Raw genomic sequence first — 16215 nt, 5'->3', positions numbered from 1 at the left:
AAGGGTGAGAGAGAAAGGCAGGACCTAGAAAACGCAGTTGGCACTGAAAATGTATTTCAACCATCACGAGGCTAGAAACGCAGTGAGGGGACAATTACTATTGCTAGTCAGACAATACGCTGCTCAGAGATCATCTGGAAGGGATAGGCAGCCAGCTGGCTCTCTCCTCGTCTCTTCTATTAGAGTTAAAAATTTGGATCAGGGAATGTGTATGTACGTGGTGTCTGTGTGTGTGTGTGTGTGTGTGTGTGTGTGTGTGTGTGTGTGTGTAATTTTCTGTCCGATGCATGCAGTATATCTGGGAATAGACTTGGGTGTCCCACATGCTTGGGCTTATTATAATAAAGTAAGCTGCTTTGTCTCCATGGAAATAATATTACATATTCTAAAAATCTATTTCCATTTAGAAACTTTCAAATAACAAGAAAGGTAAGTTTTTATGCCTACAAATCAGCTTTTCACAGGAATGAAATCAGAAATCCCAAACGAAACAAAGATCTAATGTAAGCTGCATAGTCAATAAAAAGGACCCAAGACACGAACAAAGAGCAGTGGCCTGTGAGCTACACTTACAGATAGTTTTAGGGAGAGGCAGAGCTTAGAACACAGCTTTTGGCAGGATGAAATTCTCAGCCCAGAGCCCCACAGGCTGGCTGTGTGACCTTGGGTAAGCTTACGGGGTGTCCCTCCACAGTTTCCTCATCTGTAACACTGAGTAGGAATACACTTATTTCAAGGGGCTGCTTTTAGGTTAAAATGAGGTAATGAACATAAAATCTTTAGCACAGTGCTTGGCAAAAAAGCAGCTCTCCACTTGGAGAAGCGCACTTGTAAATGCACAATGATGCCCTCGAGATTCGGAGAAAAGATACAGACTATAAAGTTGATATATTTCATATTCAGGGACGTGAAACTGGTATTATTTCCAGAGAGGTTTCACGCAAAATCATTTTAGAGCCTGTGGTAATTTTCCCTGAGGCCATAATTTATAGCTTATGTGACTTAAAATTTTATATTCTAGTCACCATCCCCCCTCCAAAGGAAGGAAACACCTAATGCACTTTGGTAGTTTATATTATAAATGCGTAGTCAACATTTCTGGTATATTGAGAACTACTGAATATTCCCTCGCATCCCCAGCCTGCACCCCCAACCCAAACAGGCCAATCAGGTTTCCCCTCGAGAATTTGCCAATGTGAACCTGAGAGACCAGGGGCGGCAGCTACTGGCAGCCAAGTCACATTCGTGCCAGCCAATACACTAGAGAAAAGGCCTGTTGTGAGGTCTCCAAGGAGGCCGTAGTTTCTGTCCTTCCCAAGGCTTAGCTAGTTAAGTCATTCCTCGGTTCTATAAAGTGCCCCAGTATCCTTTCAATAAACTCCCTGTCCTGTGTAAGCTAGCTCAGGACGCTTGTGGCCACCTGCAATCTAAAACACTTGAGTTGATAAAGTAGCATTGTACACGGGGTCCTTCTGGGGCTCGTAGCATCAGAGAAAACCTTACTAGTTACCTAAGGATGGAAGAGGAGAGATTCCCAAAGACTGCAGGCTGCTAGGGCAGCTATCTCATAGCTTAAGCCTCTAAAAAATTCATATATTGTAAAATATACAAGAAGAAGGTCATTATAATCACCTGGAGCCTAAGAAAGAAGCCTGGCTTTGAAAATATCTAATTAACTATGAAAATCATCATTATAGCACAGAAAACACTATTTTTTATGATTAAGGATAAAAATTTTGCTGAGAACTTAAGGGCACAAATTGTCCTATTGTGTCTTGTTAAAAGCAAAACTCTACTGATGTCTACCAACAGTCATCAGAACTGAGTGCCTAGTGAGACAGGCACTGGGGACAGAACAAGGCCAAGAAGAGGCAGGAGTGAGTGAGTGAGGGGGAAGTGAGAATCATTGCACCATGTCAGTGCAACGGGAGGTGAGTGTTGTGCATGGTTTGACTATACGCCAAATCAAGATTCTTTTTCTGCATATTTAGTCAAAACGAACACGAAACCTTTCCCAGGGCATTACAGCAGCTGGCTGCCAGATGCATCTTCCCTCCCCGCAGGGGTGGCATCAATCTTGCTCACCCTTGAAGATGCGGAATGAGCTGGCCGATGGTGATCTCCTGCGCCACCTTCTGGTAGAGGTCGTGGCTGTTGAGCACCATGGATTCCAGAATGGCCAAGGACCGCTGCAGGATGGAGACATCCATGGCTGACTTGTTGACGAAACTTGCTATCTGAAAAGCCAAGCCAGACACAACTGACTACTCATGGTAAGCAGAGCAAAGGCATAGAGAAGGGAGGAAATCAAGTAAATCAGGAACTCATTTAAGAAACACCAGACACTGAGGATGAAAATTACCTGGAACTATGGCAGACGAGCCAGAACCTCGTGGAGTCAATGATGACTGTTCACGGTATTATTACAAAGCACGACTTATATCCTATTTCTCTAACTCAGTCACGGAAGTTTTTAAAAAGGAGACAGCTTCAAAGAGTTATTCTGTCTGGTGTTTCTAGAATGGTTCTGAGTTTCAGCTTTCGGGGGTAGACAATTTGAACACATAGATAGTAAGAACTCTTTGTGTTTTTATTTCTTTGAGATAATAATTTCAACATATGCTAATAGTCATTCTCTTCCATTTCCAGGCTACTCACTTACCCACATGATCCAGGGTTTTTGTGAACTTATTATGATCCTGTTACATTCTTAAGGGACGCACACAAATCACACTTGTCAACACAGTTCAACTGGCCACTTTTCAGGCACTGGCTACTCTCTTTTTATTCCTCAATGAAACACTCTTTCCCCCCATTCTTCCAATTTCTTACGGTTAAAATAAATTCTTCTCATCTCTCTCAAATTTAGCAAACAGGAAAAACATTTCAATTAGAGGTACTAAAAGTTGAAATAATCATTTAGGCTCTAAAATACATTCCCTAAGGAATTAATCACTAAAGCCTCCAGCATAATAAATCACAACGAAAGAGGGAAGTAAAATAAGGGTTAGAATAATGGATCACAGTAACCCAAACACATGGGTACTATAAAGGTTTTATTTTAGAGGCCTCATTAAAGTTATTACTGTCTGTTGACAACTCACACTAAAATGCTGTTACTATATCATCATCATGACTGCTTTCTTAGAAGCTAAATAATTTGATTCCATGACAAATTGATATTGCTTCCCCCGTCAACACTAATTTCTCCCTTTCTGTTGTTCCATCGACCCCTTCTCCTCATCCTCTCTCCATCCTCGTGCAAGACAGAATGCAAAGGCTCATGGCAACTTACAATTATCATCTCAACTGTTTTTCGCACAATAACTCCCCAGTGAAAGTAGGAGTGGAGGGTACAGGTATCAACACCCTCTCTGCCCTGACACACCTGGATCTCAGGGGGTGCAAAATAAATGACATGAAGAAGTGGAGGTGATTTTCTATTCCCAAAAGCTATTATTTTATAATACAAACTACACGAAGGGTACGAGAATTTTAAGGTTCTCAAAAGATGGCTTTAGCTCCTTTCACGGCTAATAAACTTCTCCAATGTGTTTACGGTCCCTGGCAAGCTCTCACTTTAATCCTCACCATCTGGGTCTGCTCCGCTATCACAGCTACCAGGCTACCACCTTTCCTTCTCTAAGACCATCTTTCTCCGACAAAAATCCAGTTACCCTCATACAGTGCTCATGGTTTAACAGCTCACTTAGATCTCTTCTAAATAGAATATACATTCCCTGACTTCCCCACCACCACCACTCCAACTGTTCCTCATTGTCCCAGCACAAGTCTTGGCACTTATTAAAAAACTGAAGGACTCACAAAGAAGTGCATTGAGAATAGTTCTGATTTCTCTGCACTAATTCTCCTCTCCGTCCACGCTCCTTTTCTTGTCTCCATTTAGTAAATTTGGATGTACCTTTAAGACTCCATGGAGAATCTTCCAGCTGAGAGTCTATGGTCAAACTCCTTCCCCCACCCTCGAGGCAGCCCTCATCCCCTCTTTTCATTCTTTCAAGTAATATGTATTGATTTTGTGCCATAAAATAGGCCCATACTGACCTAGGATCTAAAAATCAAGAGATGAGCAAACACACATGATTTTTAGCTTCAAGGACCTAATGGGCTAGCATAGACAGACAGATAAAAAGCTGTTTACTATGAAATATGTTAAGTGCTTATTCTTGGCATCCAAAAGTATATCTCCCCTGAGATATTCCAACAAAGCCTAAAATTAAATGAGCTAAAGATAAACCTCATTGTCCTCTTAATCCTCCCTTCTCAAGTACCACTTTTTCCCAAATTTGCCGCAATCATCAGTGAGTAATCGTCCCAGTTCCTTGTTGTCTATCTTGGTGAACACATTTGTGATGTCCCCGCTCCGATACACATTCAGTTGTATATGCACAACTGGTCCACAGCCCAACTCACTCCTGGGTTAGTAAGACAGCGTCTTCTTCAGTTTCCTCTATATTCAAGATTTCCCTCTAACACAATGTACCCTCTACTTCCACAAATATCCTTTTGACAGTATTTCCTTTTTGGAAATATTCAGTCAGGACTCTCAGTGTTTTCCTGATATGAAGTATCCTTTCTCATGAGGCATTTTAAAGTTCTCTGTAAATGATTAACTCTCACCTGCTCCCAACAGGCTTGCTCAGTGGCGGTAAAATAGTTCGTGGCCTTTGCTTTAATTCAGACATTGTATCCTACATGCATATTCCATTTCCATTTGCCGTGTTTAAATATTTCTCTCCCGTGAGACCAGTCCCTTATCTTCAACAAAGTATTGTTTAAAATTAACCTTTTCCATTACCTCAGCTCTCCCCTTGACACAGCTCTCATCATTTCAGCAATCCTAGAGCAGATTACAAAATGTTGCGGAGCGCACTTAGCTGCGTGCTGCCTGGCAGAGAGCGGGCACACACCCCATGAGAGTCAGATGCACAATGCTATAGGAGATACTAGTCCTTTTTCAAAACTAACTTCTATCTTTTGCCTTATTTGTCAGTGGCTTTAACCAGACATTTAAATGAACCAACATTTTCTTCTAACGAGTACTAATAACCAAGGCATCAGGGCTGATCAAACCAACATGATGGTTGCAGACAGGCTCCTGACTAGTGCATGTACCAGTTCATGAATGTGTAAGTGGTATTTTCTTCGTCTAGTTTTAAAACCATAGATCGTAGTATAGCTACAGAATGTTAGAGACTGTCTGGTTAAAATTTAATTTCGCTTGTCCTCCCCAAAATCAATGATGAATTCCTTCGCCTTTAAATTTTTCCCAGCTCCATTACTGTACTTTTGGCCAATACAAGCGAGCCAGCCTAAACCAGTCAAGGTACAGCTTCTTGAAAGTAGGTCTGTATCATGGAGAAGAAGAGGTAAGAGGAGTCAGCAATAATTACATATTATCTCCACTTGCTTCCATTCATTTAAAAGTGTTAACTGAATAAAACACAGGAATATTTGGGTGACTTTTAAGAAGCTAAGGGGTATCACAGTGCATGAATCGATACAAACTATTAAAGTCACATAAACACTTCTTTGAATCACTTAGAATGAGATCTTAGGGGCGAGTATAGCTCAGTGGTAGAGCACGTGCCTAGTATCCACAAGGCCCTGGGTTCGATCCCCAGTTCTCCCATTAAAAATAATAATAATTTAACATCCCCACCAAAAAAAGAGAATGAGATCTTAAAATTACCCCATGTTATCAAAACTGAAAAGATCCATGGAGAACATGGAGTTCCACTTCCATATTTTAAATTATCTGGGCAGAGGCCCATTAAGAGGCAAAAATTACTGGGTCTCTAAACTGAAATTGGCTGGATGTTTATCCACGCCCTGAAAACACTGCAGGGTGAACCAGGCCCTCCCGCAGAGCTAAGGTTTCAAGAACATTTGTATAAAACTTTCCTTCCAAGAAAAGGCATTGATGTTATACTTGGCTAGGGGAAAACCAACTCGTAACACAGAAAGTTCTAGGTTAGGCTTTTTTTTTTCTTTTTCATTTCTTTCTTCTTCACGCCTTCCAACACTCTCCCTAAGTAGCCAAGTCTTTAAAAAAGCAACAACACTCTATATTGACATCAAGGGATTTCAAGTTTCCAAGTGTTTGTGAAATGGTATTACTTATTGCAGACAAAGTTTCTAAACTAGACTCTAGATCCACACATAACAAAATAGAGAGTAGAGAAGGCGACTGGGGCTGGCAGGGAAAAATATTTCTCCAAAGGGGTATGAATTTGGCATTAATAGGAAGCCAAGTCTGGACCACAGAGATAAGCATCTTTTGTCAGCGCATTTCCGAGTTGGTTTTTGTCTGGATAAAGCTCCATTTAAAAGACAGTTGCCTGCATACAATTCCTGGGTTGTCAAAGTGCTGAATTTGATCCAGCTAATGAATAAAAAAGTTAACCTTTACAAAAACTATCAATTATAAAGTCATTTTCTGATGACCATTTTTTAAATTCGCATAAGGAGTTGAGATCTAAGCAGCAATGCAAAGGAAACAGGATGACCAGGAATGAGGACACAGAATTTATTAAATGTATTACCTTTTGAAAAATATTTAATAATTTTTTATTTAAACTTTCAAGACTGCTAGTCTTTGCTTCCTTAGATCTCATATGATTTGTCATTTAATTTCAGTGAATGAATACCATTTTCATAAACAGAAAATTAAATAATTGTCATTCTCTAACCACAATCTCACATTATTTAAAGACAGCTTTGTAATTCCTTTCCACTCATAACTGAAGTTTTACTTGCAATATCCTGAAATTAATAGTGGCACTGTCTATTTTTTCTTCTCCAAGTGCTAGAGTTTAAAAAAAAAAATGCTTCCAAAGCAAATTTCATTCATTCACTTCACAAAAATGCATTAAGGTCTTAGTCTGCGCCAGGCCCTGAGGATAGAGTCCTGAAGAAAGCTGTGGTTCCACCCCCAAGGACACTTAGTCTCTTGGAAGAGCCAGTCAAAAGAACAAAACCTTCACAGAAATGTTGTAAGTGCAGGAACAGGGGCATACAGGAGATCCAAGGAGAGCAGAGAGCAGAAGAAACCACTTAACTCTACACCAGTGAGGTCGGTCAGGGCTGAACCAGAGGCAGTGCTGGCTCAACAAGCCTGTTCCTCCGGTGCTGTTCTTTCCATCACTCAGAGCACAGGTGCATGACGATGGGGAGGGAGCCCTGACCTGGGGGACTGAGGACACCCCACCGCCTATGATCTCACTAAACCTCCCTGAGCCACTGCATCCTCGTCTCCTGACCAGGAACAACAAGACTATCTGTTTTGTTCTGCAAAGGATTGCTGTGGGGACCAAAAAAGATAACGTGGTTTCGTGAAAGCACAACGTGACTTCAAGGAGCTCACATTCAGAACAGTGTCGTCTTGATAGCAAAAGAGGCTCTAATATCAGATAAGCAAAGTGACTTGGATGTAGGAAAGAAAGGCCTGCCATAAATTCAGAATGAATTAAAAATCGCGTTAAGTCTTAAAAAATGTGTTAAGTATAAAAAAATCTGTAAAAGACAGTACCTTCCGATTTGAACCTGCTTCTCTAGACTTTTATCCTGGAAAGACAGAATACAGCAATTTGTTCTCTGGATTTGTATTCTAAATTTTAAATTACATTCCCTGCCACCACAGAAGGAAAGCACTTCCTAACACATCAGAATTTCCTTGGCTTTCTTGTCTATGGTCTTTTTGGTCTTCTCCTTTTTTTTTTTTAAGCAATTCATGCCACTGACAAATACAGGCAAAAAGAAGCCTCACCCTTCTTTGCGTATTTTCTAGGTGTGCCCACTACTCATCTCCCTTGGCTTTATGCCCTTACATAGGAAAAAGGGATTCAGAAGTGAGTTAAGAAGGCCCTGGTTTCCCAATCAGTTCTTGTCTGAAATAAACAGGCAGCATTGTGCAGGCGTTCAGTCTGCAGGGCTTCGGTTCCCAACACCCTCGATTCAACGCAGTGTCTCCCTCAAGATGTTGGTGAAGTTCAAAAGGAAAAGAGGTAACTTCACAGTGGGAAGACCCAGGAGATACCACCTCAACCATGTACTCAAGGTCAATATCACCAATAAGAAGACACATCGACATTACGTGCTCCAATGTGACGCTCTGAGAAGGGCGCAGTACTTCTCTGGTATTCTTGCCAGAAACACATAACCTTAATTTAACCATGGGGAAATACCAAACCCAAGCTGAGGGACATTCCTATAAAATAACTGACCAGTATTATTCAAAATTGTCAAAGTCATGAAAGATAAGGAACAACTGAGTAACTGCCAGGTTGGAAGACACTGAGGAGACATGACAACTAAATGCAGTCTTGGATCTGGATCAGGTCCTTAAGCAGAGAAAGGACTTCAGTAGAAACACCAGTGAAATCAAAGCATGGTAATAGCATTGCACCAATATGAATTTTCGAGTTTTAACAATCGTACTATTATCATGCAAAATCTTAACATTTGGGAAGCTGGTTGAAGGGCATATGGAACATTCTGTACTATTTTTTTGCAACTTTCCTATAAGTCTACTATGATTTCAAAATAAAAGTTTTTAAAAATTCAAGTGATTCATACTGGATTTTGCTTTGATTTTCCAAGCTTTCACACAGATTCTCTGAAATTCTTTATTTTAGATGACGCTTCCCAGGTATTTAGACCTATAAGGTAAATTTATGAATTCCAAACATCTCTTCATTCCCCCAAAACAGCAGGAAGAATGATGCCAATACATTTATAAACCATTTCACAAAGAGAGGAAAAATAAGTTAACAAATGAATACATGATAATGATTCTCGACTTAATACTAAATGTAATAGTTATAAAGTCAGGGCTACTCGTTTTTGCTTATAAGACTGGAAACAAAATTGTAAATTTGCAGGCGTGTCTGTATTACAGTGGAGGGAGCGCTCTTCCATCCTGTCTCCCCACACCAGGTCCACCTTTGCCTGTCCCTTTGTTAGCTTTCTCCTAAGGAAGGAGGAACTAGTCAGACTAGCTGATCCCGGAGACATTTAACGCACCAAGGTTACAAGAAAGCAGGCTTACTCTGCCTGAGGGTAATGGACCCAAGCACTCCTCTTTATCTTTCTGCTTCAAACTCAGTCCTGTAAGAAATCAGTATATTTTGCCTCTTTCCCTTTTCCTGAATAGCTACTCGAGGGGAGAAGGTTCAGGAAGGACAGCAGGAACTCTACCTCAGTCTTGAGTCCAGAACAGTGACTCAGCAGACTCGTCTCTAGTTTTAACAACATGTTACGTTGATTCCCCTTGACTATGGATTCTCACGCACAATCCCTTATTATCCCGGTGGGGAGAACATGTCATTTTCACATAGAATTTAGATGCCCTGATCCACACATACATAATATTATCAAAAATCACACTCACTCTTTAACAGAAGGAACTAAAGGAAACAACTACAAAATATGGTTAAAGGAGAGAAAAATACCTATAAAAGAAGGAAGTGATTTAAACCTAGAAAAGCACGATCCGAATTACCTTCTTAATGAACGCCACTGAAAACGTATCCCAGGACACTATTCCGTGGTCCATGAGCTCCACAAAGGCCGTCAGGGTGAAGGACAGCATGTCTCCAAAGCTGGAAAACACAAGGAGGCATAAGGGTGTTGGGCCCAAGAGCTGAGCACAAGGAAAAAGAGAAGTGAGAAAACTTTAGGAAGGTGAATACAGGCAGAATTGTAAAGATCAATGGGATGAGCATCTGGGCCGCAGACAACGTCCTTGCGTCCTTGAGTCAGTAGAAGAGAGTCAGGTTGGCTTCTCAGAGGGAAGCCAGGGCCTCTGTGGGCCTCCTGGGCTCACGCTGTCACTCAGGTGAGCTGTGCTGTTCTGGGCAGGTCACTAATCTCTCTGAGCCTCTGTCTTCTTCGCTGAAAAACTAGATAGTGTTATCTATTTAACCGCAGGGCTGCCTGTAGAGCACTTAATAAAGTGTGTAGCATATACGCAGTTAGTAGATGATCGCTTAAAGAAGCTTCCCAGCAAACAAAAATTAGGACGAGGGCTGTGGGCTTCTTTTATTATCCCTGCGTATCCAACAGGGAAGGTTAGAAACAATTCTATTAATAGAATTAGCACTTTGCAAAGGATTCATGCGGTCTATACATATGTGTGTATGTGTATGTGTTTTGGGTGAGTGTATACACACATATACATGGATACAAATATACATGTAAGTAAGCATATTCATTTCTATGTCACACTGGCCAGCACTGTATGTTTAGTTAATAGGTTTTATAGAGTATCTTTCTAGAACACTATGGATAACAACTGTCTGCTGGCCATAGACTTGCTGTGGTTTGTAAGGCTGTAGGAAAGGTCTCACAAGTGGGTCAGCACTGTTTTCTAGTGCTTTCAAAACAACGCTGAGAATCTTTTACAGAAACCCACCTTTATTGTAAATTATCATCATAATAAATATTGCCTTAAAACTCTCAAGATAAATACTCTTTCTTCAAGTACACTGAATTATACCCACCAGGATCTCCACACTGTGTGTAACCTCACTGATTCAGATGCTTGACTTTTTAAAAATAAAACTGGCTGTTCAGATTTTTAATCTGTAGATTCATATATATCACAATTGCTATTCCACAAAGTCTCATAAAATGTTTAGATTGAATCTTTCCAACCCCTTTCAATAAACAGAATAAAAACAGGCTCATATTTCTTCTAAAACAGCGTTGCAATTTCCCTTCTTCCCTGTATTCTCAGCCCAGTCTCAATAATGGACCTTGGAAATTCTGCATCACCTCAGAAGCTGTGAGACTGAAAAGGAACTTACAAAAGAGGAAGCGGCTCTCAGGAAAGGACAGTGACCCAAAGCCACCAGACATCAGAGGGGATGACATGTACTAGGTAGAAATGGTGAAGTGGGTGGTTTCTGGAGTCAGGCAGCAGAGGTGGGCAAGTCACTGACACAGTTTCCTCATTTATGAAAGACGAGGACGACAGTGGTGGTGGTGGTGGTGGTGGTACCTCACTCAGAGGATTGCTGGGGAAATGAAACGAGCTACCATCCTTGCCGCACTCCAAACAGTATGCAGCACATAGAAAGCAGCATGTGAATGTTAGTTATTATCATTATGTAAAGTGATGTTTTTATAAGGTACAGAAGGCCCATGATATTCAAATATTTGTCTTCATTGTATCAAGAATTCTCTGTCCTTGGAGCCCGAAAAAAAAAAAAAAATTGCAAGGAAAGCCAAACCATTTAAGTCAGATAGAAAAGCAGCAAATACTGGTTTTTACAAGGCTTTTCTAAAAAAATAAAATCAATAAATAAAAATAAACAAATAAATGCATGTGTATGTATGACTGAAACATTATGCTGTACACCAGAAATTGACACATTGTAAACTGACTATACTTTTATTTTAAAAATTAATTTAAAAAAATAATAAATAAAGGCTTTTCTGAGTAACAGACAGGCAATCCCAGTCTTACAGGTGCCCCCTAGGTGGCATCAGAGGACCATGCCCCAAGAAAGACATTCCAAACCAGAAAATTCAAACTTACTTGAAGGAGAGAACAAAAGAAGTAGAAAGGCAGGTGGAAAGTGGATTAGAGAGAGTAGCCAGAAAGGTTACATAAAAATTCCAGACTGATTCTTTCTACAGACAATGAGTCACAAGAAAAATCCAAACACCAGTTTGCAAAAGAAAAAAAAAATGGAAATTGTCTCAGGAAAATAAGAATGTCAGGAAATAAAAGCAATTAGTAAGATTTATTAATAGACTATGTAAGCATTAGTATTACCATGAAAACATTATTACATAATAATGTATAGTATTAGCAGTACACAATATTAGCTAATTTATTATTTTATTATTGCTAGTGGTAAACAATATTAGCACTTTTTTTTTAACTTGAAAAAAGAAAAAACAACCACCACATGATAACTAATGGTTGCCACTTGTTTATAGCTGGCATGCCGAAAGACCTCCACTTCTGAAAGTTTCCCACCCACACGACATTGGAGGGTAGCCGCCGTGGTCTCGGCACAGTGCCAAACACTGCCTCTGCGTGTCACTCAGAACAAGCGCTGGGACAGGCAGAGAGAAAGGATTGTGCATACAGCTGGGATCATACCCATCTTACATTCCCCGTAGCTGGGACTCAAGATGATATTAGTTTTCATTAACTGCTTTAAAAGCAAAAGAAAAATTGTATTTATGCTCTCTAATTATCCAAAGGCAAAATGACTCTGTTCCTCATTCAATGGATTCATAATCCAGATGGCCTTGGTTACATCTGGGGATAGTCCCTCCTCAAATGCTTCAGAACTCTGCCTACAGACTCCTCAGACAGGCTGCAAGGACCTGTGGATAAGATGGGGAAAAAGAGAAAGAGTATCCTTTGGTTTCCAAATCTCAAAGCTGCTTTTGGGGCCAGGATGCCAGCTTCCATGAGACTACAGCATGGGTTTTCTGTGTTTTGTAATCATCTATTAGTGTGAACGGCTGGTAAGTGAGAGAAGCTCTTCAAATCGCATGCCAGGTGCCCAGAGGAAGGATCACTCTCTTGGTCCATCAAATAACATTTTATATAAATGTATATAATTTACATTTATCTTATATAAATATATCTAATAATGTTTTATATATTTACATATATAATATATGCTTTATGATATGTTTTTAGACATATATATAATCTTGCATACTATATAGATATAAATAATGTTATGAGACATTATATTTATATGTTATATATTACGTATCATAAAATACATTATGTACATATAAAAGGATTACAATTAATATAATCTTATTATGTCACATATATAGACATAATGTTAGACATATATTTATGTTATATATTATGTATTATATATATCATGTGGGTATATTATATATAATATATATTATGCATATAAAACATATAATACACATACATATATACTATACTACATATAGTGTTTATATGACTTATATAATTCATTATAACTGGTTGCTGGATGGCATACTAGGTTTCTATGAGGAGAATTTTTTCAGAACTCAACTTCAAATCCTCAGTTGCAGGGAAAGGATAACCATACAAAAATTTTATTACCTTCCGAATCAAAGGACTCAGTCGCCTCATTTCAAATGAGGCAGCTATAAAAGCTCTTATCAAGCCCTGACACAGATGTTTATTTCCCCTGCCACAGGAGTGATTCAGATTCCGAAGAGGGAAGGCAGGAAGGAGCTAAGGCCCTGTCTCTGAAACCAGTCCTAATGCAGAAGATCAAGGTTAAAGGGATTACAAGTATAAAGCAACCACATGGCGCATGCAAGAGCATTTTTATTTGTTTACTTGTTTCTTATAAAGTGCTAAGCTAAAGATTTTGCAGTACCGATTGCCACAAATTAGGCCGACTGCAAATTTGACATGCTGGTGGAGAGCCGTGCCACAGCCAACACACCACGTGTGCTGGAAGGATTCAGATAAATGTTTCTCATCAATTCAGTGGAGACCATCTTCATTTAACAAAATTCAGCCAGTCTCAAAGCATTTAAATTAATGCTGCTAATTTTATAAAAAGAATAGTGCTTCCAAATGTTTCCACTGGGTGCTGTGTCCAAGGGAGAAGCGCAGATAAGATGAAAATAAAGGCCACTTGCAAAACTACTAATAAATCATACGGAATATATCCTTAATGGCCAAAGTTAAAAAATACAGTTCTGCTCTGCCCTTTGAGGCTTTCTGAGTATTTTCTTTTGCTTGTGGTAAAACGTATATACGCTGAAATGTATGGATTTCTAAATTGCCCTTTAGACATTCCCTCAGCCTTCACAACCATAGCATGACTTATGTCAGCATTAAGTGTTTTGGCTCCTTTGTTGAAAATTCAACTGTGGATCAGTTCTGCGCTCTTTGTTCTATTCCACTGATCAGTCTATCCTCTTAAACCAATATCATACTGTCTTAATAACGAACTTTATTGAAAGTCTTGAAGTCAGTTAATGAAATCTTCCAACTCTGTTGATTTTTATGGCTTTAAGACTAGTTTGGCTATTCCAGGTTCTATGCACTTCCCTTAAGTTTTAGGATTGGCTCGTAATTTCTTTTTAGACTGTAATGCACTGAACCTAGTTTGCGGAGAATTGCTATCTAAACAATATTGTGTCCGCTAATCCATGAAATGGTGTATTCTCTACTTACTTAAGTCTTCTTTAATTTCTTTCAGCGATATATTTACTTTGCATTGAACAGATATTGAATTTTATTCCTAAGAATTTTATGATTCTGATACTTTATAAATGGAAATTTAAAAATTTTATTTATTCTAGTTGTTTACTATTAACATATAAAAATACATCACTTTCATCTACTGATGCTGTATCCTAAAACTTGCTAAATTCAATGATGAGATCTAGCAGTTTCTTCGTAGCTTCCTTAGGATTTTCTACATAGACAGTCATGTCTTCTATGAATAGAATTGATTTTACTTCTTCCTTTCTGATCATTCTATCTTTTATTTCTTTCTTGACATATTGCTGTGGCTAAAAACTCCAGTACAATGTTGACTAGACGTGCCCAAAGTGAGCATATCACCTTACTCCCAATCTTTAGTACAAGGGGTTAAAACTATTGGCAGATAAGTTTTAAGAAACTGTTTTGGCTTCAAAGCCAAAAAATCTTCTGCATTAGCAAACTGTATGAGAGAGAAAAAAAAATCAGTTGAATCCTAACTCCCACCACCTCATTTTAACTTCTGCATGAAGGAAACAATGCTAATTTTACTAATCCTGTGTGGTGGATATAGTGTGAATTAGAAGTAATGAGTGTCAACATTGAGGCAGCCCAGGACAGAGTAAATTCTCATAAAAGGTGGCTTCTACTGCCATTACCGTTAAATGTTTCTACCCTATTAGAAATGCACATCAAAAGTAGATTTAAGCAGCTTTACCCTAGAATTTTACCCAATATTTACCCAATATTTCTACTTTATTAGATTTTAATAACTGAACAGTTCCTACTACTAATACTTTTTCTAGTGGGAGGGGTAGGAGAAGATGAATGATTCGAGACCAGTATCACATGCTGAAGGTGATCGGCATTCTTCTCTGAAGGCTTAAAAAATAAGGTGCACATTTTCAGATGCCATTCAGTCTGCCTTCTCAAACTGAGACTGTACGCTTAACAATTTGGTAAAATGGAAATTTGTTCAGCCTATTATAAAGAATTTGTTAGGCCCTATTTGGACTCACCTTGCTTAGTGGATAGTAAAGACACTGAAGAGGGACTACTCTAAGAAAGAAGTTTTGAGATGTCCAGACACAAATACCATGCAATTCACTGAATGTATAGGTGACTTTCTCAGACTCAAAGTAAATAATTTTCATTCCATACTTCAATCCTGAACTTTTTTAAATGCGGATCTTTTTCTTACTTAGGCACTGAAAAAATCAAAGACTTTTGACTCTGAACATCACACAGGCCACAAAAAAGAAAGCTCTTGTTTAAAGTAATACATAAAATTATGCCTAGCCTTGCTCCAGGAGTAGGGTAGCAATCCTGATGTGATCATTTTGTGGTTACAAACATGAAGTACTCTTTCTACCACAAAGCGAAAAGAGAAGGGAAATAAATTTTTAAAGAACCTGTTTATAAGAACATCAAAAAGAAAGCAAAAAAAAATCACTTAAAATATCTAGACACACAGTTACACAATCCATCAGAGGACAGCGTTTAATTATGCAGAGAAGAAGGAAGTGCTGTATCATCTGTATCGACTGATTAGAAATTCTTACCAAGGCTTCATGATCTTCTGTAATTTCTGGTATCGTCTGTAAAATTTAAAAACAGTCATGTCAGGAGCATGAAAGTAATGATGTTTATACAAATTACCTTTCATGAAGAAAGCCTAGGATTAGATATAGGGCAGATTAAACTGCCATGAAGTAAGGGAACTTTATTCATTTCAAAACACTTTTCCAAATAATAAATTGGTGTTCTTTAATGATAAGACACAATCACAGGGCAAGGATTAAACTATTGAAACCAACCAATTGCATTTACTTATGAGTCAAGACAACAAGAACACTCCATTTGGCTCAGAATGGGTATATGTTCAGTGGGGGGATATCTTTAAGGACAAAGAGGAGTATATTTTCAATAAGAAAAGTAGGACCAAAAAGTATTAGTCCAGTTGTTTTTAAGTATATGTTCAATAGTGGAGAAAT

At 38.9% G+C, this 16215-nt stretch overlaps 1 protein-coding gene across 9 annotated transcripts in view; it reads right to left on the bottom strand.

The window, feature by feature from the left end:
- ELMO1 (engulfment and cell motility 1) overlaps nt 1-16215 on the bottom strand; it is a 491925-nt gene that overhangs the window by 311676 nt on the left and 164034 nt on the right. For all 9 annotated transcript variants that reach the window (XM_032483695.1, XM_032483693.1, XM_032483692.1 and 6 more), the window contains 3 exons: nt 15784-15819; nt 9524-9623; nt 2086-2237 (listed from right to left, as the gene is read on the bottom strand). In XM_032483695.1, coding sequence (XP_032339586.1) covers nt 2086-2237; nt 9524-9623; nt 15784-15819 — 288 coding nt within the window. The remainder of the gene's footprint in view (nt 1-2085; nt 2238-9523; nt 9624-15783; nt 15820-16215) is intronic.

The sequence above is a fragment of the Camelus ferus genome, chromosome 7, assembly GCF_009834535.1.
Source record: "Camelus ferus isolate YT-003-E chromosome 7, BCGSAC_Cfer_1.0, whole genome shotgun sequence".
Taxonomy (NCBI): Eukaryota; Metazoa; Chordata; class Mammalia; order Artiodactyla; family Camelidae; genus Camelus; species Camelus ferus.
Note: the sequence above shows the minus strand (reverse complement) of the source record. Positions and strands in the feature narration are given on the sequence as shown.